The 26,684-nt window shown below is 36.3% G+C and overlaps 1 protein-coding gene across 1 annotated transcript in view; it reads left to right on the forward strand.

Moving 5' to 3' along the window:
• Window positions 1-26,684, forward strand: part of LOC150095920 (syntaxin-binding protein 5-like) — a 549,764-nt gene that overhangs the window by 303,902 nt on the left and 219,178 nt on the right. The window contains exon 14 of the mRNA XM_090409567.1: window positions 12,827-12,867. Within this exon, the coding sequence (XP_090265693.1) occupies window positions 12,827-12,867 (41 nt within the window). The remainder of the gene's footprint in view (window positions 1-12,826; window positions 12,868-26,684) is intronic.

Raw genomic sequence — 26,684 nt, forward strand, 5'->3', positions numbered from 1 at the left:
GTTCAATATCAGTCGAAAAGTGTTCTTGAAGTTTTTTTGCCCCCTTTTATGATGTCCTTTTCACATATCACATGCATTGTTGTGAGAAACCGGAACTCCTTTGAGAGGTTTTCATACGATGCTTTTTTTCAATTCATTTCGAATGAGAGATTGTGCAAAATTGTGTCATAAGTATCAGTTTTGAAACTGACTGATGGATTGTACTCGTTTTCATTTTCATTACTTTCATCTGCGCTGTTGTCAAAAAACCTGGTGGGCTTTTTCTTCCTCTTTTTTTGTTCCTCATACAAGTCAACTCCACTAAGTTTCTTGCCCTGTTCTTCATAGAATTCATACAGTAACTCTAGTTTTTTGAAATATTCTTCGAGAGACCCATACAGTTCACACACAGTTCCTATATCAGTGTTTACATTTTGTAATTTCTTGCTTGTGGCATTCATTCTTGCGAGAATATCATCCCATAGGCAGGTCATGATCCCAACCTCCAGTGACTGAAGTTGCCATATAATCCCACTTGCTTCACATCGCGTAACTTTCTTCTGGGTGGTGTCATTTTCATTTTGGACAAAGTGGAAATTATTTCCTTCCATCCCTCATGAAGACTCCGACAGGCATCATCACAAGCTGACCAACGAGTAGGCAAAGGATGTTTGATTACTTTTGCAGAAGTTTTCGTTGCTTTCTTAGAACACTCCACCGATGTGTTGAAGATGTGAAAAATACGTACAGTTTCTGAAAGACATCAAAAAATGCAGAAGAGTATCAACAGGATTCAGCAGTGCAAGTACCAATTAGAGACAGAGAATGTCCAGCACACAGTGTGAATTCTGCTAATGGATTTATTTCAAGACTTCTTGCTTGCTGTCCTGTGTACTTGCCTGATATGTTACTAGCATTATCATATGCCTCTCCTCTGCAATTTGCTACATCAATTCCAAGCTCGTTTAGTGAAGTTAAAACTGCCTCTTCTAACTCTTCATATTTGTGACGAGTTCCGTGATCTTTCACATATCGTACAAAGAAGGACAGCTGAATCAACGTGAGACAAGTCTGGTATTGAGTCCACACTTATGGAATAGTACTTAGCTATTTTAAGTTCTTTCACAATAAATTTGATTACTTTCTCGCCCATAAATTCCTCATACATGGCAAAGGAAATATAGGAAACAAAACCATTTCCTTTTTTCCTGCTTTTGACAACGTGCTCAGCAAGAAAAGGATCAAATTCACTAATTAACTCTAGACACATCATTACATTTCCATTATGCACAGAACCGAAAATGTCATCCTTTCCCCTCAAATCAAGTCCTCTACTGGCCAATGTTTTTACAACTGAAACTATTCGTTTTAACACCACCTTCCAGTACTTAATTTCTTCTTCCAGTTGCTGAGTTATTTGTAAGTCAATTCTCCCTGCAAGATTTGCTCTTTATTTCAGAGCTATCAGACAGTTCATATGACTAATTGCTTTCTCATGATGACTCACTCGTGCTTCTGCATTTTTCCAGTCATTAAATCCACTGACAAAGTGACTATCGTCAGCTCCCCCTCCACCAAAAAGGCAACAAGGGCAAAAAGAAGATCTTTCTGGTACTAGGAGAGTAAACAGGAAAAGCTCGTATTATTTTTTTTGCCATTAATCAGATTCCTCTCAATGAGTTTCTTAGAAACATGTCTAACTTTGTCAGGATAAGCTCTTTGTGATTTTGAAAGATCACTGTCTAAATTTTGTGGAAGCCCATTAACTGTGATATAGTTGCGTATTAAGTCATTTAGAATCTACTCAGCTGGGTCATTACTCACTATCACCTGTGCTGCCAAATTGTTGGGATTTGTTGTAGGCATATCATTTGAAACAGATTCAATTTCCATCTCCTCAACCACTTGTTCTTTTTCCAAATCACAATTATTATTAGCAGATACCAATGCAAAAAAACTGTCCAGTTTTCTTATCTTTGATACTACTTCATTAATTTTCACTTCCTTTTCTTTTCTCCTCATGTTATATGCACTACCACTAAGTCGCTTTCTACCGTCACTCATGTTTTAAAATTTGAATAGTAATTTAAAACATGCAGGAGGTATCGGAATGATTTACACAATTTATAACTTTTTAAAAGCAAATCAATAAAAAGTATTACCTCCACTCGGATGACAACATATGACAACGGCACTGAAAACTCTAAAAAATAATTTCAGATTTAGCAGGTCTTAACTGCCACAAAGATATCAGGATAATGAACTAAAGAGTTGAAGGAAGGACAACAATTAACAATCTTAATTTGAATTCGAAATAATAAAGAAGGAAAAGTTGTTACAGTTAGTAAGAATAATACCGACACAAAATTAATTAGCATCAATCTCTCCTGACCACGATCCCTATTGCCTTTGTGTCAAGTTACCGACAACAATATAATAGCTTTCCGTGCATGTGTCTTGGTCTGTATAGTTATGCAGAATCTGATTACATGCCGATATGCTTGCAGACTAAATTTACGATGAGGAAAAGAGAAATATTTCTCTACTTGTGAGTAGATGTGGCATATAAGGAACATGTTATAATTACAAAAATAAGAGCCTGGAAATTTCTGCCACCCCTCAAAATTTGCTGCTCTAGGCCCAGGCCTATACGGCCTATACCTAATTTGTTGTTTTAAGGATACTTGCGACATAAGACTGAATGATATAATCACGTAATCACAAGAAAGATATTTATTTAACCAAATATTTCGGTCTGGAAATAGCAGACCATCGTCGGTGGTATTACAAGAACAGTTTAAAAAAATATACAAGCTAGAATACTAACAATAGATCGTTGAAATTAGAACATGCCGCGTGATGTTATATCACTAAGTATGAAACGAAATATTTTGAAGTAGAAACATGATTGAATTTGCTATAAAAAAAAAAAAAAAAAAAAAAAAAAAAATTAATGAGTAATCTTGATTAGGCTTTCCCAGATTTTTGATATAGATATGCAGTCATTACGATTCAGGTTGGGATGATGGAGCAAGGCCTCCACGCTTTCCTTGAACAAACGTTCGAACCTATAACGGGATCTATGTAAGAGGCGCGTTTTGGACCAAAGGATGCTGTGGTCAGTTTCAGTCCCGTGTTGAGCCAAACCAGACTTTTCAGGTTTATTGTGAAGAATGGATGATTGATGTTCTTGGATTCTTTTTTCAAGAGAACGTCCAGTCTGTCCAAAGTAAGAGAGATCACAGTTGCAAGGAATTTGATAAACTCCAGGAAGAGATAAAGTTGAGCGTTTGTCTTTAGGAGAAGGAAAATGAGAGGACAATTTGTTAATAGGAGAATACGTAGCTGTTAAATCATATTTCTTCAAAATTCTTGCGATAGGTTCTGAAATACTGGAGATATAAGGAATAGGTACTCGACGTATTGAATCTTTGTTGTTTTGTGGAGGATTATAAGATGTAAGAAGACGTTGAATACTTTTTTCAGAAAAGCCATTGAGTTTCATGTGTTGCTGGATAGTAGAAAGTTCTTTCTGTAGATAATCAAAAGTAGAACAATTAGTTTTGGCTCTTTTGATGAGACATTTTATAATTCCTGTTTTTTGACATGGATGATGGGCTGATTCTTTCAGAATATAACGACCTGTGAATGTTGGTTTCCTGTATACTGTAGTTGTAAGAATATTTGAAGATGATCGGATGAGGAGAACGTCTAAAAAATATAACTGGTTGTTTTCTTCTAATTCCATAGTAAACTTTATGCGATGATGTAAGGAATTAATACTGTTTAAAAAGGAAGATAAAGTGTTTTTACTGTGAGGCCAAATAGCAAATATGTCATCTATATATCTTACCCAAAAAGATGGTAGAGGGAAACTAGATGTGAAGAGGACTTTTTCTAAATGTTCTAAATAAAAGTTGGCTAAAGCTGGAGAAAGAGGACTTCCCATGGCTGTTCCTTCTACTTCTGAGGAAATCTGAGGAAATCTGAGAAGAAATCTGAGGAGTTTTTTAAAAAAGAACTCGAGTTGCCAATGTAAGATTTCAGTAATTTAGCTAGATATTTGGATATACGGTAAGTAGGAGAATCAATGCAATCTACCATTGGACGAAGAGGATAGTCAATCTTATGGATAGTCAACCTTACATCATCGCATAAAGTTTACTATGGAATTAGAAGAAAACAACCAGTTATCTTTTTTAGACGTTCTCCTCATCCGATCATCTTCAAATATTCTTACAACTACAGTATACAGGAAACCAACATTCACAGGTCGTTATATTCTGAAAGAATCAGCCCATCATCCATGTCAAAAAACAGGAATTATAAAATGTCTCATCAAAAGAGCCAAAACTAATTGTTCTACTTTTGATTATCTACAGAAAGAACTTTCTACTATCCAGCAACACATGAAACTCAATGGCTTTTCTGAAAAAAGTATTCAACGTCTTCTTACATCTTATAATCCTCCACAAAACAACAAAGATTCAATACGTCGAGTACCTATTCCTTATATCTCCAGTATTTCAGAACCTATCGCAAGAATTTTGAAGAAATATGATTTAACAGCTACGTATTCTCCTATTAACAAATTGTCCTCTCATTTTCCTTCTCCTAAAGACAAACGCTCAACTTTATCTCTTCCTGGAGTTTATCAAATTCCTTGCAACTGTGATCTCTCTTACTTTGGACAGACTGGACGTTCTCTTGAAAAAAGAATCCAAGAACATCAATCATCCATTCTTCACAATAAACCTGAAAAGTCTGGTTTGGCTCAACACGGGACTGAAACTGACCACAGCATCCTTTGGTCCAAAACGCGCCTCTTACATAGATCCCGTTATAGGTTCGAACGTTTGTTCAAGGAAAGCGTGGAGGCCTTGCTCCATCATCCCAACCTGAATCGTAATGACTGCATATCTATATCAAAAATCTGGGAAAGCCTAATCAAGATTACTCATTAATTTTTTTTTTTTTTTTTTTTTTTTTTTTTTTTTTTTTTATAGCAAATTCAATCATGTTTCTACTTCAAAATATTTCGTTTCATACTTAGTGATATAACATCACGCGGCATGTTCTAATTTCAACGATCTATTGTTAGTATTCTAGCTTGTATATTTTTTTAAACTGTTCTTGTAATACCACCGACGATGGTCTGCTATTTCCAGACCGAAATATTTGGTTAAATAAATATCTTTCTTGTGATTACGTGATTATATCATTCGGCCTATACCTAAATATGCCACTGCTCATACAAAGTGAGGTTATACTGAAAGAAGCGAAGGAAATAAGGGCTTTCAAGGTGATTGTGGATAGAGATTTGAAGTTCTGAGGACATATTGCAAAAGTTGTGAAGACACCTGTCTTCACAAAGGATGATAGGCCATTCATAGAAGTTGCAAAAGAGAGTAGTGAGTAAAATGGTAAGAAGTAAATTTTTTGCATGGAGAATGGTAGTAGCATGGAATGCATTTCCTGAAAGGGGGTGAATTATCATACTGAAGGGCAGGGCCAGATTTAGACTTGCTGAGGCCCTAAGCTATACAAAACCCAGAGACCCCCTACTGTTTTAAATTACATCAGCTGGTCTTTTTGTTTTTTTATTTGAGGCCCCAGCAGATTGCGAGGCCCTAAGCTATAGCTTATTTAGCTTATACGTAAATCCGGCACTGCTGAAGGGCCAGTATGATAATTTTGTGTTGACCTCCCATGATGAGTCTTGTGACTCCATAGATGTCAGGAAAATAATAATAATAATAGTTTGGACCATGCAGTTGCAACTCTCCATTAAATTTCAGAATAATTCGTATCTTAAATAAGAATTGAATAAGAAGAAATTAAGAATTAAATAAGAAGAAAATAATAAAATATATAAAAAAATCTTAAAAAAGAAGGTGCATAAAATTTGCTTTCAGGGGGGTAGTTTGAACACAGTGATTGAAGCATTAGATATGAAGAGGAAGCAAGCAAAAGATTTGGTTGGTTAAGTAGGCACAAATGATCTGGATGGCAACAAGAAGAATGTAAGGATGGATATTAGGAGGTTGCTGAGGAGAGTAAAAGATAACAGTGAGGTAGGAAATGCAGTTAGCATGTTGCCCAGGTATGATAGTGATGAGATGAGATAACAAGTGAGGATTATGAATAGGATGCTAACTGAGATGTGTGAAGAGAAAAGAATTCATTTTGTGAATGTGTGGGATGAATTTGAGGGATGGGTGGGTCTGTATAAAAGAGGTGGGCTACATTTAAATGGATTTGGTGTGAGTCAGCTGGAGAAATTATTGCTGTAGGAGAGAGAGAGAGAGAGAGAGATAATGATGACTGCAATGAATGGAAGACCTGAGGAAGCAGGAGATGGTAAAGGTAACATGGAACAGCAGCTAAATAGGATAGGAGAGATTGTGAATGCAGAGATGAGTGAAGAGAATGAGAGAGAAGGAACACTAAACAAACAGGGTAATGGGGTAGGTTGGTGTAGACAGGGGGACACTATGTGAGAAGAGTGGATGATGGATACAGGAACAGATATATGAGTGTATAAGAAAGGATTGGGTAGACCAGAGATTTGGGGGGAAACAAATAAGTCTGAGGAGACATGTAAGAAGAGTGATAATAGAGACAAGTGGCTAAGGGGAGGGGGGAGGATTCACATCTGAGGAGTGGGGTTGGGAACACATGTTATTGAACCAGAAATAAATTAATATGTATGATTACAAATATACCAAAAGTATTTGAAATAAAAATAATGGAGCAGTGATAGAGTATATTTTCCTAAAAATTGTTGGAATAAGAGACATGGTTAGATGAGGATGACATTCTGACAGGAATAGAGATGGATGAATATGATAATTTTTATGAGAATAGGCAAGATAGAAGGGGGGGGGATACCATTGCTGGAGCTGAGGAGTTATCTCCTTCTTGGTGGATGATGAAAGGAGCAAATGGTGGTAGTGGTTTCGATGCAGTATGGCATTAGGTAGATTTGAACAGAATGAAATATTTAGTTTGCTGTTGCTATAGATCTAGAGAAGGAAAAGCATAGGGAAATCAATCTTGATACTAAGAAAATAGTGATCATTATGGGTGATTTTAATTATAGTAATATAGACTGGAATGAATAGACAGTATCTGGAAGCAAGGAGAATGAATTTCTTGAGTTTTAGAGGAACAACTACCTTATGCTATATGTAACCAAAGGTACATGCAGATCAAGGATATTGGATTTGATCATCTCATTAGAGGATGTTATTGTTAATGAGGTATTGACATTCCCTCCAGTTGGTGAAAGTGACAATGAGGTAATGTCATTTACCTCATGGTCACTTTCACCTGGGTTGTCAGTCATATGAGGACTTCTATGAGAAAGGGGTTTATATGGAACTATATAGGTGGTGATTATGACAATCTTAGGGAATATCTTACAACTATATCATGGAATGAAGCATATGAAGGAAAGAAGATCAGTGCTGTTTGCACATGTCCAGAAACTGTCTTGCAGAGGCATATGAGGAATTGAGTAAACTTGGTGTCAGTAAATGTTGAAAGTTTATTTTTCACTTGGTTAGAGTATAATAAAATTAGTTTAATCCTTTATCCAAGTGTGAGCAAACAAAGTTTGTGCCTGAAAGTATCGTCAGGACTGGGGTAAGGTGGTACAATGCCAGGGCAACTCGTTGCAAAGGTGGAGCAAGCTACCAACACTCCTAACTCAGTATCTCCTATAATGCAAAACACATCTCCTTGCGGATATGTCTGATGTTATGCATTAAGGGAAGGGCCACTACCCAGACTAGAGTTAGGAGTGTTGGTATCTTGCTCCACCTTTGCAATGAGTTGCCCTGGTGTTGTACCACCTTACCCCAGTCCTGAAGATACTTTCAGGCGCAAACTTTGTTTGCTCACACTTGGATAAAGGATTAAACTAATTTTCTTATACTCTAACCAAGTGAAAAATAAACTTTCAAGATCTTTCTCTAAATCCAGAGTAATTTATTAAAAAAGGGTGGCACACCATTTGGCAATCCTATAGGTAGAGATGACCTGCTAATGCTTCTGCCTGGTATCTCCACTTGGGCCTGGCTCCCACTGAAGAGACCTCAATAAAGGTCGAAACTAGTCTGGGTAGTGGCCCTTCCCTTAATGCATAACATCAGACATATCCGCAAGTAGATGTGTTTTGCATTATAGAGGATACTGAGTTAGGAGTGTTGGTAGCTTGCTCCACCTTTGCAATGAGTTTTACTGGTGTTGTACCACCTTACCCCAGTCCCAAAGATACTTTCAGGCACAAAGTTTGTTTGCTCACACTTGGATAAAGGATTAAACTAATTTTATTATATTGGTGTCAGTAAAGCTATTACTATTATTATTACTATTATTACGGCTGATCCCAGGGAGTCCTTAGACTCATCGAGGGAGGCCCTAAACATCATGTCCACACAACTATTCGACATTCTCACAGTATCTATCATACCTTGCCTTGAACTCACTCACTGTCATAGCACCCACAACAGACTTTGGCAGCTTATTCCACTCATTTACCACTCTAAAAGTAAAGAACCCAGCTCTAACACCCTTGCTAACCACACTCTTGTCCAGCTTCCATAGATGTCCCATAGTTCTTCCACCACCAGTCCTGATCTCAAAAATATCCTCTGAATTAATCCTATAGAAACCCTTCAGCAATTTGAATGTCTCAATCATATCTCCCCTTTTCCACCTATCAACCAATTTCTGAATTGGTTGATAGGCGGAATGCATTTCAAAGATCAAGAGGTCAAATCTATGAAGACAGCATAAGATGAGTGGTGGTAATAGTTGGATGCACAAGGAGTACAAAGAACAAGCAAGAGAGGTAACTCGCTCTTAGTAAGGATAACAAAAAGTGCAGTATGAGCAGCAGCAGCAGCAGCAGTTAACTAATGATGCCAAAAGGAATCCTAGGAAGGTTTTTTTCAATATGTGACCAGTAGAAGAAAGAATGATTATGGAAGAATGATGCTGGTTGGAGAGAATGGTAAATTGAAAACACTGAGGGAGATATAGTGGAGATGTTAAATGAGAAATTGATAAAGGTATTTCATCTTTGTGAAGGTAACTTCATACAGAACTTTAGACTGATAGGAAAGGAGGAGGAACCACTGATGATGAATGAGCAGCAGGAATATAAGGAATTGAGTAAACTTGGTGGCTGTAAAGCTATAAGGCTTGATGGTATATCACTGGGTGTCTTGAGAGAATATTCCAGGGAGTTAACAACAGATTTAAATTATCTCTTTAACTCTTTATCTCTTTAAATTATCTCTTATATTTGTCCAAATTTCAAATGAGTGGAAAGAGGACAGAATTGTACCACTTCATAAAGGGGATAATAAGAGTAAGGCTTCAAATTGCAGACAAATCTGTTAAGTTTGGAGTGGTAAAGGTGTTAGAGAGAAAAGTGAGGACTATGATTCTGAATTGAGTTTATGACAACAACAACAACATTCTCTTTGATGGATAGCATGGATTTGCCAAAGAAAGATTGTATAAATAAATAAATCAGCTAACACCTTTTATTCCCTTATAGGGAACAGGCGAGGCCTTTATACCCTATCTAGCTTTTGGAGACTGAGTGGGCAGTTCAGTCTCTACCAGTAGCCAATCAGAGATAGCTGGCCTATGTCTATCACTAATTATAGCAGCCACCAATGAAGAGACTGGCAAACAAGTGCTGCCATCTCTTCGTACCTAACCCTAACAAGATATGTTACTGTCTGAAATAATGTGGGTTCTACAGTTAATTTTCTTGAGTTTATGGGATAAAAAACCCGAGTTTCCTGGAGGAAAAACCCGCTTGCCAGTGCCAGAGATCGACTAACTCAGGAATTGGTCGAAGAAAGGCTTAGAAAAAGTTCCTCCAGTTGGCGACTAGACTTGAACTTAAGTCTGACTTTGAGCAACCAACCACAGAGGGCGCAAGTGTCACTTCCACTGAGCTACACAGAAAGATTGTGTTTTATTAATCTACTTACTTACTATCCAAAGTTACAGGTTCATGTGCATTGAACAAAGGGGAAGCATTCATGTGGTATATTTAGATTTTACTAAAGCTTTTGATAGATTGCTACATGAAAAACTGGTAATTAAACGGGAACAGATGGGGTTGGATAGTGGATTGTTTGCAGATGATTCAAAGGTGGAAAGAACTACAAGGAGCTCAATGAATTAAAGATACCAAGAAATTATATATTTGGTTTAATCCTTTATCCAAGTATAAGCAAACAAAGTTTGTGCCTGAAATATAATCAGGATAGGATAACTCGTATATAGTAGCTAATGAGGTCTCGTCAGTGGGAGCCAGACCCAGAGGTGATACTAAGGTTGAATTAACGCAGAAGTCATATTTTCATATATGAGTTGCCAAAAGGTGTCACACCTCTTATATGAAAATATGAATTCTGCATTACTTCAACCTTAGTATCACCTCTGGATCTGGTTCCCACTGACGAGACCACAATAAAGGTCGAAACTGGTATGAGCAGTGACCCTTCCCATAATGCATAGCATTATACATATCCTTAAGGATATGTGCTTTGCATTATAGGATACTAAGGCAAGTGATGTGAAGTCATTAGCTTCTATATATGAGTTGCCTTGTACTGATTATATTTCAGTTGCAAACTTTGTTTGCTTACATTTGGATAAAGGATTAAACCAAGCATATAATTTCTTGGTATCTCTTATTTATAGTATAACCAAGTGAAAAAACTTCCAACAACTATCTCTAATCCACAGCACAATGGATTTTTGTAACCTTGCAAGGGATCTTGAATGGACTTTCTGAAGGTAAATGAATGGGGCTACTATTTGGTCACTGGGTTTTCAAAAGGATGAAGAGATGTTGGAACAGGTTCAGAGATGATTGACTAAGGTGGTTTCTGGTCTCTGGAATGTAAAGTATGAAGGCAGATTGAGGGAATGCAAATTGCAATCTGGTGGATAGAAGGATGAGGCGGGACAGGATTGATCAAGACATATAAGTTGATAAGGGGTACTTGCATACATACATTATGTTACTAATATTATTACATAATATCCCGCATACAGACAAATCGGCCCTTCAGAACACACGCAATTTACAGACAAAAATTACTAGTTGTAGTAGTGTTGGAGGTGGGCGGTAGATGGCGTTGATTCGTAGTAGAGGTAAGATGTAGAGACAGTTGAAGATGTCCTCCCGCGATGAGTCTTCGGACTCCTTGGAGGTATCAGGAATAATAATAATAATAATAATAATAATAATATTACTGGATTAAAGCGGATCAGATTTTTCATAAAATGGGTGGAGACCAAGAGGAGTAACAAGAGTTCTTAGAAGCTGTATAATCGGTTATATTTTCTTTTTTTTAGCAGTTGTGTTATTGGCTGTTAACAAATCCTGAAGTGCAGGTATAATAATAATTAATATTAAAATATTTAACTAATATTAATCTATTATTAAATTTAATTCATTAATATTAATTTAATATGGATAAGTGATTAAAAATGAGATGTTTGAAATGCACAATAAAAATAGTGATGGAAATTAAATGATTGTGCTAATTTGAAAAAGAACACATTTATACGTGTGGATCAGTAGTTGTTATGAAACAGTCGGTGTGAGCCATTAATTTATCATAATGCCAATGTTAAAATAATAAGTATCTTTAGAATTATGCATGTTTGAATGAAATATTATTATAACTTCTCCCAAAATTGCCTTTTCCTGAGTGTGTGTGGGGGGTACTGATGTTGCTAAATTTTTAAAAGGAGTATGCAGGTGCTGAAAGTTTGGGAAACACTTCCTTATGGGGTGGGGTTAAGAGTGGAAAAAATTAACAGCAGTATGCAGAAGACTTATAAATATGAGAAGCTGTATTTTGAAGTCTGCACCAGCGCTGAAGCACTACCCAAAGCTCGATAAGTGCTTTGGGTAGTGCTTCAGCGCTGACTTCATCATCATCATCATCATCTTCTTTATATCCTCTTATACCTTGCGGTGTTGAGGGTCCATTGATCATCGGACCTCAATCCGTTTACAGGATAAGGTGGTCAGCCCTATGCCCCAGTATATCCTATGGCCTGTAGTGTTAAGTTCTCAAGGCCAGTTTTGCCTGCTTTGTGGGATGAAAAACCCCAGAATAAACTGAGGAAAAAACCCTGCTGTCCACGCCCAAGACTGGCTAACTTGGCTATGGCTGAGGAAGATCCTTCAGCTCCTCACGTCACCGACGGGAATCGAACCTAGGACACTCCTTCCCCAGGCATATGGTTGCGAAGTGCATAGCCACTAGGCTAACCGTGCAGACTTTTAACTAAAATTTAGGAACTATAATTTTTAATTTAATTTCTGACATCACTCTTATGTAGAAAAGTTGCATAATGCATAGTATATTGGTTTAGGCAAGGATTAAGAAGTGGTACCTGGTGTTATTTTTTCTTTAAGTTAAAGGTAGTTTGTTTCAGGACACTTCATAAGGTTTCTCTGTTTCAAAGAATATAGATAGATGGAATGAAGAATAAAGTTTATGGTTTGTAGTTGGACAGTAAAAGGATGTTGAGCAGCTACTGCTTGTGTTATTACAGGATTTGTTTAAATCAGTGGAATCTTATAATTTCCTGTTTTATTTTTGTCCTAATTTGGTGTTTAGCTTTAATAACATTTAAACAGTGTAATATGAATACACAAGCAGGTTTCAGTAATATATCATAAATATAATTAGTTCACAAATTTCATAGAATATAATATAACAAAAAGAAAAAGTCTTAAAATTTTTGTTTCATTATGTTATGAATCTAACTCTGAAACTATTTTTGATATCAGGCATTCTGATGGATCATTAAAGTTCTGGGATGCTTCATCTGGTGAGTTTTTAAAACATAACTTCAAATATATTTCAATAATATTATATACATGCAATTGTCATCCTAGGTATCTTTCAGAGTCCAGAGGAATAGTTTTTTTATTAGCAATTTTCTTTAAAATTGACTAATAAGAGTTACTTTAAGTATAGCAGTATTGAATTGGGTAGAACAAAGATCATTTAGTGATATGGCAAGTGAATTTCTGGAAGTCTTAAGAGGCAAATGTCTTAGGCAGTATGTGTGTATGTGTGTGGAGGGAGCATGAGGATTAAAAGATTTCTAATTGTGCAATGTCATCTGCAAAGCGATCAAGCAGTCCTGACTTGCAGGATAAATAGATATTCAGAAGTATAAAGGAGGAAAGGATTTGTGCAATTAGGTGATTTTAATAGAATTACAGACCATCTGGGGACAATATGGGCAGGAGAATTTGAAGGAAGATGGGTCAGTTGTGCATGGGAACTAGTTAAGAACCATTTATTAGCAGCAGTGACAAATTGCATACCACAAATGTAAAGATAAAGTGATTTGGAATAAAATGGAATTAGGGAAATCAAATAGAAATAACAGGCATATAAAGAGAGCAAGCGAGAGAGAGAGAGAGAGAGAGAGAGACAGAGACAGTTAAGATTTGCATGTAAAATATAATGCTCAAGCTAGGAAGGTGACTAGTGTAATAAGGAGAGAAAAATTAGAATATGAAAGTAAACTAGCACTGTGATTCATGAAGAACTTGAATCACAGTACAAATCCTAAAGAGTTTATGTGGCTAGTAAAAGAAGAGATATTTTCAGGTAGTACAATCTAATAACACACACACACACACACACACACACACACACACACACACACACACACACACACACACACACACACACACCAAAGCAACACAAAACAAAGTGAAATATGAAAGACTAGTCCTAACTAGGTGGTGTGCCCTCTATGGTTGCTAGCAGCCTCGTTTTTAAACTGGAAACTTAGTTTACAACTGAAACCACCAGCAGGCACTCATACAGGGCATCCCACCTAGTTTGGACTCTAGTCTTCTCATTCTCATACTTGTGTTAAACATAGTTTTGCATTGCCTTTGTGTGTTCGCGGAACCAGTTTGCCTGTTTTGAGGGTTGAAAAATCCCGAGTTACCGGGGGGGGGGGGACCCTCCATTTCTGTATGAGACTGGTTAACTCATCTTTAGTTGAAAGAGACCAGATAAAGGTACCGCACATTACTGACAGGAATTGAACCTAGGTTTATTTACTTTCCAACCAAAGGGCTTTGTCTATACTGACTGAGCTATGGAGGCTCCTCGAGTGTGTGTGTGTGTGTGTTACAAGTTTTTGATTGTACTCCCTGAAGATGTTTCTGTGACTGAGACATTTTGAAATACTGGAAGAATTAAATTGTTTTTAATCTTCTCCCAGTGCTAGTGGAAATGGTAATATGATTGAGACACCTAAGCTGTTGAGAGATATTTACTAGATTGACACTGGGGAGATTTTTCATATGGCAGAGAAAGGGGAAGGAACAAGAAAAAAGAGGTTCCCTAAATGTCACAGAAGAAAGTAGTAAGAGGGTAAAAATTGAATGCATTACTTAAGATGGTGCTGAGTGTATACATTGACTGGTTTTAACAATGATAGATTATTACTTAAATATAAAGAGCCAATAGGCTTCATTTCGGCAATATAAACATTATTTAAATTAAGGGGATATTTATCCCACATTGTTTTAAAACCAAATAAGAAACTCAAAAATTGGAATCAGAGAGTTTCATGCCGAACATAGTAAACTATAAAAATATTGGCGATTACTAGCGTGAGCTAATGCAAGTAGTCCTAGTACGTAGTACAGTACCAGGCAACTCGCAGCAAAGGTGGTAAAGTTCTGATCGCTATTCTTGGTATTTTCCATAATGTAAAAACACATTTCCTAGGAAATGTATGTTGTTATTACATTATGGCAGGAGGTCACTAACCAGCCCAGTTTTAACCTTTTTTGAGGCTTCATCAGTGAGTAGCTAGACCAAATTAATACCAAAGGGTATAGCGAAAAGAACTTATATACTCTGCTATACGAGTTGTCAAACTGGTGCACCCATTAAGTTACTTAAATATAAAGAGCCAATAGGCTTAATTTCGGCGATATGAGAAGATATGAAAAAAGGCTGAAACCAGTCTGTTTAGTGACCTCCTGCCATAATGTAATAACAGCATACATTTCCTAGGAAATCTGTTTTTACATTATAGAAAATACCAAGAATAGCGATCTGAACTTTACCACCTTTGCTGCGAGTTGCTCGGTATTGTACTACGTTCTAGGACTACTTGCATTAGCTCACGCTAGTAATCTTAGCGTGAGCTAATGCAAGATATTTTTATATTTTACTATGTTCGGCATGAAACGCTCTGATTCCAATCTTTGAGTTTCTTATTCGGTTTTAAAAAATGTGGAATTTAATATCCCTTTAATTTAAATAATGTTTATATCGCCGAAATGAAGCCTATTGGCTCTTTATATTTAAGTAACTTAATGGGTGCACCTGTTTGACAACTCGTATAGCAAAGTATATAAGTTCTTTTCACTATATCCTTTGGTATTAATTTGGTCTAGCTACTCACTGATGAAGCCTCAAAAAAGACTGAAACCGGTCTGGGTAGTGACCTCCTGCCATAATGTAATAACAGCATACATTTCCTATCCTAGGAAATGTGTTTTTACATTATAGAAAATACCAAGAATATCGATCAGAACTTTACCACCTTTGCTGCGAGTTGCTCGGTACTGTACTATGTTCTAGGACTACTTGCATTAGCTCACGCTAGTAATCTTAGCGTGAGCTAATGCAAGATATTTTTATATTTTACTATGTTCGGTATGAAACTCTCTGATTACAATCTTTGAGTTTCTTATTCGGTTTTAAAACAATGTGGGATTTAATATCCCCTTAATTTAAATAATGATAGATTGTGTTGTTTAAGGCAGACCAGTTTGTGAATCTGCTTCAACCCTCACAAACTACTCCAGAATCAATAAAATGGTTGCATCAAGCTGCCTCTCATCTGAGGAACTCTCATCTACAGGTAAACCAGCTTAGTGGCCAAACACACTCATTCTCAAATATTCTCAAAAAAAAACATTTTTTTTTTAAATTAATTAATTTTTTTTTTTCGCTAGAGGGCTGGTAGGATAACATTTGATTAAATCATTCTCTTTTGTATAGTGTTTGAAATGTAATATAGCTTGTCTCTGTATGTATATATATATATATATATATGTGTGTGTGTGTGTGTGTGATAAAAAGTAATAAATCTGGTTATTATTAATAATTACCGGTTAAAGTGAATAATTTACAAGAATTAATCACTTTAACCGGTTAAAGTAATTTACGAGAATTAATCACTTTAACTGGTTAAAGTGAATAATTCCTAGAGGAGTCTGGTAAATGTAATAAAAACATGTTTATAGGTTTTATATATAGGTTTTCATTCTCAACAGAAATTATAACAGCTTAGTTTAGGTTAGGTTATAATGAAAAAAGTAAGGAAAGTACTTCTTTTGCACTCAAATGAAATCAGAAATCATTATAAACTAACCTACCCTAAAGGTTAGTTTAGGTTAGGTTAGTTTATAATGAAAAAACTAAGGAAAGTACTTCTTTTGCACTCAATGAAATCAGAAATCAGAAATCATTATAGACTAACCTAACCTAACCAATAAAGGTTAGATTAGGTAAGTTTATAATGATTTCCAACCGATAAAGGTTAGGTTTGGTTAGTTTATAATGATTTCCAACCGATAAAGGTTAGGTTCGGTTAGTTTAGGTTAGTTTATATTGATTTCTGATTTCAATGAGTGCAAAAGAAGTACTTTCCTTACTTTTTTCATTATAAACTAACTTAACCTAAGCTGTTATAATTTCTATTGAGAATGAAAACCTATATATAAAACCTATAAACATGTTTTTATTACATTTACCAGACTCCTCTAGGAATTATTCACTTTAACCAGTAATTATTAATAATGACCGGATTTATTACTTTAACCGTAATAACACATATATATACTTCAGATGATCAACTTAATAGGAAGGTCATAACAGCAGGAAATTAAAGTAATTATTTCTAATATGGTTGTATTATTCTCCGTAATTTGTCAGAAATGAATTAAATATTTGGATATTCTGGTTTGTAGGTGAACAATTTGTTTTAGGTCACTACTTACAGCATATAGCTTAATCTCTTCCAGCTGGTCAGCAGAATTGGAAAAAAGGGAGCTAGTTGGAGTTATTCTTATCATCATTCTCCATGGAATCAAAGACTCATTGTGGGAGGTCCTTCTGGTCAACATACACAGCTAATCATACCATGAAGAGATGTTGGAAAGGAGACTGACTAAGGTAGTTTCTGACCTCTGGAATATCGAGTATGAGGAAAGATTGAGAAGATGTAATTTGCAGAGTCTGGTGGACAGGAGAAAGAGGGGAGATATGATAGAGACCTACAAGTTGGTAAGGGGTTGTTATAGGATCAGTGCTGGAGAAGTTTTTCGGAGAATAGTGGGAGATCAGGGGAGAACCAGAGGTCATCCCTGGAAACTGTATAAAGAGGGTGTGAGTAGGGGAGTGAAAGGCAGGGTTTTTTTTTTGTGCAGAGTTGTGAATGATTGGAATGCCTTGCCTGAGAATGTGGTGTCTGCAAAGAGTTTGAATGTGTTTAAAACACGGCATGATGAGCTGTGTGTGTGTGTGTGTGTGTGTGTGTGATAAAAGGACATCCCAGATGAGTATTTGACTCCATGAGGTCTTGGGGTGGTAATAATAATAATGCCTTAAATGCACCCATATTCTCTACAGCACCCAGTCATTCACCACTCTGCATGCAAATACATGCTCCTTGCTTCCTTGATCACACTCTGCTAATACATCTTCAATGATGACCTTTTGTTCTCCCTCATCTCCCACTATTCTCTGAAAACCCACATTGATCTAATAAAAATTTCTTACCCACTTATATGACTCTATCATATTCAGCTTCCCTGTTCCTCCTATCCACTAGACTCTGAAAATTGCATTTTCTCAACCACTCTTGAGACTCAGCATTGCAGAGAACAGAAATTGCCTTAGTCAATTGCCTCTGGACCCTTTCCAATATCTCTTCATCCAGTTGAAAACCACGAGCTTATGAAAATTTATGGACAATAAAATCACCAATAAGAATAAGAAATTGATAAGAATTCAAAGTGGTCAGAATGGGATTTGCAGGAGTGATAAAGACAGCAGATGAATGATGCATAATGAGGCAAATTAAGTCATGGAAGTTCAAAAAGAGGAGATGCAAGATTAGGCATCCACTTGCAAGGAATATCAGGTTGTACAAAATCACAAGTACTAACCTTGTGGCACAAAGAATCAAAAGAAAATACAATTTGGACAATTAAGATGATATGGGATTCAGTCAAAAGCAGGAGATCATGTTTGGATATCTGTGGATAGTGGTGCACATAATTTAAGTTGGTGTTTACACTACAAATGTTTATGAAGTAAATGTGGAAGAGTTTTTCATATGTTGATTTTTAATTTTTTTTTATTTTTTGAAGGCAGGTTGTTTTTTATTTTAACCACAGAGACACCATATCTATTTGAGTTTATTATCAGGATGGTGTTTAAGAGGTAAAGAGAAAAAGAGCAGGAGAACATGCATTGGGAAGAGATAATTAGCTATATCATATGAAGAGCATTCAGTCTCAATGTCATAATATGACCTCAGTAGTGCTCCTCACATATCACTAGTCTTCTTCATTCACAAACTGGTAGTGTGTAAAATTCTTGCACAAGTATTTTACAAGGGTGGTCTGAAAAGTTCGGATGGCAACACTATCGGCAAGAATTTTTTTTTCTAAGTTGGTACATCTGTCATAAGCATCCATGTGAAATTGCAAGTCATTCTATTAAGTAGTTTGTTTTATACAGCTGTCTGAAGCAAAAGTGTTGTCTGTATCCCTTGAAATGGATAAAATTGAGTATCGTGCAGTTATAAAATTCTTTCTAAAAGAAGGTTTAACGCCAAAAGAAATTCATTCGAAGTTCATAAAAGTGTATGGGCACTCCTCTCCTTCGTTTTCAACAATTAAGAAATGGGCTGCCAAGTTTAAATGTCGGCGTACCAGCCTTCAAGATGATCCATTTGAAGAACGTCCAAAAAGTGTAACAACACCAGAAATCATTCATCAAGTGCACGATATGGTATTGGATGATTGGTGAGTTAAAGTGCATGAAATTGCTGAGACTATAGGCATTTCAAAAGAATGTGTAGGATATATTTTGCATGAAGAATTGTAAATGAAAAAGCTTTACACAAGATGGGTGCTGCTTGCTCATAGCAGATCAAAAACGCACTTGCATGAAAATCCCTGAACAGTTGTTGGAGTGTTTTCACAAGAATAAAACTGATTTTGTGCATCGATTTACTACTATGGATGAGACTAGGATTCACCATTACACACTAGAATCCAAACAGCAGTCAAAACAGTGGACAGAAGCAGGTTGTTCACCTCCAAAGAAGACAAAGTCGGTTACATCAGCAGAAAAGGTCACAGCATCGGTGTTTTGGGATTCTAAAGGCATTTTGTTTATTAATTATCTTGAAAAGGGTAAAACAATAACCGCAGAATATTATTCCAATCTTTTAATCTGACTAGATGAAAAATTTCCTGATAAAAGACCCAGTTTGCAGAAGAAAAAAATCATCTTTCATCTGGACAATGCACCTACCCACAAAGGCGTTTTGGCAATGGAAAAATTGAGGGATCTGCACTATGAATTGTTGGAACATCCACCCTATTTCCCAGATTTGGCTCTCTCCGACTTCTGTCTCTTCCCAAAGCTAAAATTCTTCCTTGCTGGTCAGCGTTTTTCTTCGAATCAAGAGGTGACGCAGCTGTAGAGGGGTATTTTGCATATCTTACTGAGAACCACTACAGGGATGGGATAATGGTGCTGAAGCATTGCTGGAATAAATGTATTAGTCTTAAGGGAGATTATGCTGAAAAATAAAAATAATTTTGAAATTATAAATTCATGTTTTCATTGTTAAGCTAAGAACTTTTCAGACCATCCTCATACACCTGCTGACCGTGAAACCTCTAAATACATTACCACCATGTTAGGTTTCATGTTTGGAAGCCAGCCTATGGAACTATTTCACTGCAATGCGTTTGAGGAGATAAATGTATTAGTCTTAAGGGAGATTATGCTGAAAAATAAAAATAATTTTGAAATTATAAATTCATGTTTTCATTGTTAAGCTAAGAACTTTTCAGACCATCCTCATACACCTGCTGACCGTGAAACCTCTAAATGCATTACCACCATGTTAGGTTTCATGTTTGGAAGCCAGCCTATGGAACTATTTCACTGCAATGCGTTTGAGGAGGGTGAGGCTCTGGATGGTTGATCGAATGGTTAGCGTATCTGCTTTCAAGCCAAGACTGTGGGTTTGAATCCTGCCATGGACATGGGCGTTTGTGATTGTCTGTGAAAATACTAGTGGTGGTGGTGGACAGTAGATGGCATTGGTGTAGATGATGATGATGATGATGAAAGCCACGGTTCACCGTAGTTGGTAGATTTAGTGGAAGAGACGGAGAGTTGTAGAGTAGGTGCCCTCCCTCGATGAGTCCTTGATCTCCTTGGAGGTGTCATAATAATAATAATGTTTGGCATATTATTATTATTATTATTATTATTATTATTATTATTATTATTTAGACCTCCGAGGAGTCAAAAGACTCTCGCTGGAGGTTCTTCCTAAGAAACACAAGTCTGTCAAGACTCATCATGGGAGATCCCTCCTAGGAAACACAAAGTCCATCATACCACTCCTTAAACTCATTGACCATTCTCGCTCTCACCACTCTATCAGGCAAATGCATTCCAGGGTTCAACCCACCCTCCATGCAAAGAAAGCATTCCTCACCATCTTTCTCACAGTTTCCTTTCGTAACTTCAATTGATGGCCCCTTGTCATCACTCCTTCCCTCTGTTCAACCAAGTGAAAGAACTCCCCAGTGTCAGCCCACCCTGTAACTACCTCTCAACAGTGTAAAGGTCTCAATCACATCACCTCTCCTTCTCTGCAGTCTTCTCAAACTCTGCAGTCCACATTCCCTCAGCCGATCCTCATAACTATCATTGTACAGTCCTGAAACCATCTTTGTTATCTACCTTTGTACCCTTTCCACAGTTAATTTATCCCCTTCAAATCCTGGGGACCAAATCTGAGAACAATAGTCTAAGTGTGGTCTGATTTGATTCTTATACAACAGAATGAGAACTCTTTTATCTCTGCAGGTCAGCATCCTTCTCATTATTGCAGAAATCCTCTGTGTTACCTTCACCACCTTTGCAATATGTTCCCTGAATTTCAGGTTTATATCAGTCATCAATCTCAGCTCTCTTGTCTCCCCTACTTCCTCCAGCATAAATCTCATCCAATAGAGTATGCAGCATCCCATCGATATGTCCCAAACCTCAAGACCTTACATTTTACTGTATTAAACCGAAATCCCCATTCATCTGTCCATCTGTCTAGCTTATGCAAATCTTCTTGCAAAACTACCACATCTGCACTATTACTAATAACTCTTCCCAGCTTCACATCATCTGCAAATAACTAAATATCCCCCTGCGATTCACTGACAATGTCATCCCAGAAGTTCTAGAGGCATATCGCTTATTTGGTATATTTCTATTTTTGGCCCTCTGCTCTGGTGGCCAAACACAGCATCGGTCACTTGGGGCTTCCAATAAGCAAGATGTTAGTGTTTTACCAGTTGATGAAGATCATCTACCATCTAGTGCGTCTTTTCAGCATTTCATCCAGATACAATGTATTATTTGAAGCTGGATTGTTTGCTTACACATAGCCGAAGCTTTTGTCCCATAACCCCCTCCCCCTCCTGGGAAGAGTTAGAATGTAAAGTTTACCTGGGAAGTGAAGGTAGGCTAAATGCTATAGGCTGATGCACAGTTTTTGTTTAAAAAGAGACACTTGTTGAATTAATAAATTTTGGAAGGGAAGGATGTGCAGTTTCTGATGCCAATAGCAGTGAATAGAAAATAGGTGGCATTTGAGTAAAACAGTTTATCAGACTGTATACCAAGGTCAGGAGGATAAATCAGGTGAAAATTAGATGGATAATTTCTATCATCAAGCAGGAACTTAAAAAAAAAAAAAGCAAATGTTGTAAAGGAAATAAATGTGCTCAACAATCTCATAATCACTATAAAGCACAGTCAAGAATGACCAGTATGGTAAGGAAACCAAAGAAAATTTCAATTAGTTCTTTCAGTATGTAGCAAGTAAAACAAAGAATGACTATCTAGGATAATGTTAATTAATGTCAATAATAAAGAGGTGGCAGAAGCAGAAGGAGTAATTCAACTATTGAATTGCTAAGTGATTACTTAGTAATTACTTTGCAAGAGTGTATCTTCCTGGTGAAGATATTGCACTGATATTATCATTAGAACCACTGCAAAAATAGAAATGAATAAACTGTGGAGGCAATTAACTCTGCACTAGAAGAGTCCCGAGAAAGTTGAAAGATAACAAAATAGTTCCTTTAAATCAGTATTTCCCAACGTTTTTTGGATCATGCTCCACCCCAACGCCTCAAAGATTTTGATGTTCTCCCTCCCTGCTGACAATGGTGAGTGTTTTGAGTATATCAATGATGAATGCAACATCATTTTCTAATTGCCCCACAGAATATTCAAATTGTCCCCCTATGGGGCTTACACCTCACTTTGAGAAACACTGCTTTAAATAAAGGAAGCTCCAAAACAGGTATAGCAATTTAGAGAACCAATCAGTATCTCAAGAGTGATGATCTTAAAGTATTTGAGAAGTTAGTCAAAGGCAAATTGAAGAATGGGCTAATAAAAATAACAGTTGAAATAAAGGAAATTGCTATAAAATGTACTGCTGGTCTTTGTAAAGGCATTTGATTAGATACTGCATGAAAATATTTTTAACTAAATTGCAGCAAATGAGAATAGATATGAAGCTAGTGTCATGAAGAAGAAGGTGGCTGATAGTTGGTCAGAGACAGACATCAAAGAGTGGTATTTGAGAGCAGAATAAAGGAGAAGGCAGATGACAAGTGTTGTGTTCATGGACACACCACTTGTCCCTGTTGTTTAATTTGTATATCAATGATATTGGGAATGATTTGATAGATAATATCCAGCTGTTTGCTAATTATACTAAACTGAGCAGGGCAATAGTAAATAGAAGTGATGTAAAGATCTTGCAGGATGATTTGAATTGACCAACCTTTTAGGAAAAGAATACTGTATAAAGTATAAGGTTATTATACACTTTGAGTGTATAATAAATAACCTACACTGGTCAGATATAGTTCTTTTGAGATTCTTGAGAATGAGGAAGTGGTGAAGAGAGAGATAGTCATTATTATTATTATTATTATTATTACCCTAAGATCCCATGGAATTAAAGACTCATATAGGAGGTCCTTTGTCATACATGCAGCTCATCATACTGCTCTTTCAAATTCAATGCAGACACCACACTCTCAGGCAAGGCATTCCAATCATTCACTAATCTGCATGCAAACAAACTGCTTCTCACTCCCCTGCTCACACCCTCATTATATAGCTTCCAGGGATGACCTGATTTCCCATCATTTTATGAAAAACTTCTTCAATATTGATCCTATAAAAACCCCTTTCCATCTTGTAGGTCTCTATCATATAACCGCTCTTCCTCCTATTCACCAGATTCTGTAAATTGCATCTTCTTAATCTTTCCTCATATTTGACATTCCAGAAGTCAGAAACTATCTTAGTCAGTTGCCTCTGGACCCTTTCTAACATCATCCTTTTCGAAACCAAGTAACCAAATCTGTGCACAGTAGTCCATGTGTGGCCTAATCAGAATCTTATTCAATGGAACAAGGATCTCCTTACTTCTTCAAGTCATTGTCATCCGCATCATTCCCAGAATTCGTTGTGTTGTCCTCACAATTTTGGCAATGTTTCCTCTAAATTTTAGATACTTAGCTACCATCCATCTCTCCATGATCTCCTATTTCCTCCACCTCCAACAATATATCCCCACCAAGCATAAATTCTACATCCCATTTTTGTTTCTCAAATTTTAAAACCTTACATTTTGCAACATTGAATGGTATCTCCGCTCCTGTGCCCATTCACTCAATCTATCCAAGTCTTCTTGTAAGGCCACAACATCTGCAAACAACTAAATATATCATTAATTTGCTTAAAGTGAAAAAGATACTGAAAACATCTTGTAGTATACAATTGAAAGGGAAAAAAACAAGGGATAACAGCAGAATGAGTGGAATTGTTGCCAGATGTGGTTGGGAGCACATTGTCAGTGAATAAGTTTAAGGGGATGTATGTTAATCATCATGTGAATAATGGTTAGTACTGACCTTCCACGATGAGTCTTGGAACATCATGGAGAGGTACTCAGGCAATAATATAAATTTTTATGGATATCTTAACAACCATATTTCATTAAATTTCATCCACTTAGTGTGGAATTATTAATGAGATCCAACTATTTTGCCAATAAAAATTGATAAAACATGGATATCTTGTGTTTGTGTCCTAAATCCAAAATTTCAATAAATTCCATCCAGTCATAAAGGAGTTATTGCAATATAATTTGACATGTTTTGTCCCTTTATGCACCTATAAATGCTTCTGCTTAAAATTGCAATTGGAATGGCCTGATAAATTTGTGTAAAGTTTCTAAATGCCAAAATTTGAATAAAATCCATTCAACTAGAGTCTTAGAAGAACTTGTATTCAGACATATGGATGAAACAAATCTAATAGGTGGTAATGCAGAGAAGAATAACTCACTATGCTATTATAAAATAGAATGAAGCTCCCCTTAAAATACCATTAGGTTATCTATTCATGTTTTACTTGTTAATGAAATTAATTGAACTTTAAATGTATTTATAAAGGATAGAAATTTGAACCTATTTTGATAAATTTTAGGTAGCGATGATTTCAATATATGGTATACTTTAGATGAAATTGAAAAATAAAGGATTAGTGTGCATGTCAGTGCCACACCCAGGGAGGGGACCAAGGGGCCCTGCCTCCCCCCCCCCCCCAAAAAAAAAAGAAAAAGGAAAAAACACTAGAAAATTTTCCAAAAATCTTTTCCTAATTAAAATGATTTTTTTAAAATTTATATTGTGTCGTGTCTTCTATTTCTATACTACTTATGAATTAGCCATCACATAAGGTGGGAATACCCTATAGCTCTCGGGAATCACGGCCACTGTCGAACGCAAGGCGAACGAAGTATTGCTCCGTCGGACCGAGCACTACTTCGTTTGCCCGAGCCTGGCCAAAGGAGATCATGGGTATCATGTATTGGTGATCACTGCAGATGCTCAGTCATAGCTCGTATGCAACGCTTAGTGTGTATTCTCAAATTGTATACTTAACCCCCCCCCCCAAGATTAAATCTTGAGTGCTCGGGCCCCCTCCAAGATTAAATCCTGAGTGCACCACTGGTGCAAGTAATTGTGAAATGGCAGGAATGAAACATAAATAAATGAAATGAATTAAAAGATAAAGAAACAAAACTTATGAATTAAGAAAAAAGTAAGAAATAAAAATATTAAAAACAATATATATATATATACACACAAGAAAAGCCAGTGATATGATGATGATGATGATGATGATGTGCTGGCCAGTTCAAAGAAATTGTTGTCAGATAATAGAAATAGAAAACTTGTTATGAATTAGTTTCATAGTTCACAAGATAAATATGTTTGTTAGGTGTAAATTAGCTGGTTTGAGAGTAAGGCAAAGTAATTTATCTCATTTATTTGCCATGAAGATGAGATTAGTAGGATCTTGGCATGTTTATCTTTAATTAGTTCTTATGGAAAGGCATTATGAGCAATGACTTAGCAAGCAGTGTGATTTCATTTTCTTGGAAACCTATAATGATGTTTTATCGGTTTTTGGGGTGTATTTTAATTGTATTACATGTAGTGACAGTGGTGAGATTTTTTCTGAATATTGTGTTTTTAGTATGTTTTTTGGTAGATTTTCTTTGTGGAAATGTAAATAGTCAAGTATAAGGATATTACAATTGTGATAATGTTCAATTAAGTATGACTTTAAAGAATGAATGATGGAGCCAATATATAAAAGAGGTATTTCAAGGTTAACAGTTAAATTTGTAAACGATATAATTTTTGTAAACCATAATACTATTAGTATTGTTATTACATTACACCTCCAAGGAGTCCAAGGGCTCATTGAGGGAGGGCACTCTACAACTCTCCGTTTCCATTCTTTAATCCACCAACCACACAGAACCACTACTACCATCATCGTCTGCTCACAATACCATCTGCCCACCACCACCACAACTAATATTTTTGGATATCAAGATAAGTTCTTGATCACTCAAGAATTTTTCTTTTCCATTGTAAATTTTAAGTTTCAGAGGAATATATTGTTTTCCAATCGACTACAAAAAATAATACTACATATTATTACTTCTTTTAATAACTTTTTGTGCTGATATGGTTTATGCTACCTAATAAATTTTGGAATATTGATGGATTATCTTCATGAGTTTTATCTGCTGTGCCACTCCTCATATGTTTCTCCAATTACTCAATACATATTCATATTGGCATGTGGCGGTGAATTTGAGCTGTGCAGAAGAAAGTGATTTTTAATCGGTGAATAGTCTGTTTTTTTTCCCATTTTTCTACGTTTTTGAGTGCT

This window comes from Typopeltis vanoorti, chromosome 19 (assembly GCF_054136105.1).
Source record: "Typopeltis vanoorti isolate ZY-2024b chromosome 19, IOZ_Tvanoo_1.0, whole genome shotgun sequence".
NCBI classification, from domain to species: domain Eukaryota; kingdom Metazoa; phylum Arthropoda; class Arachnida; order Uropygi; family Thelyphonidae; genus Typopeltis; species Typopeltis vanoorti.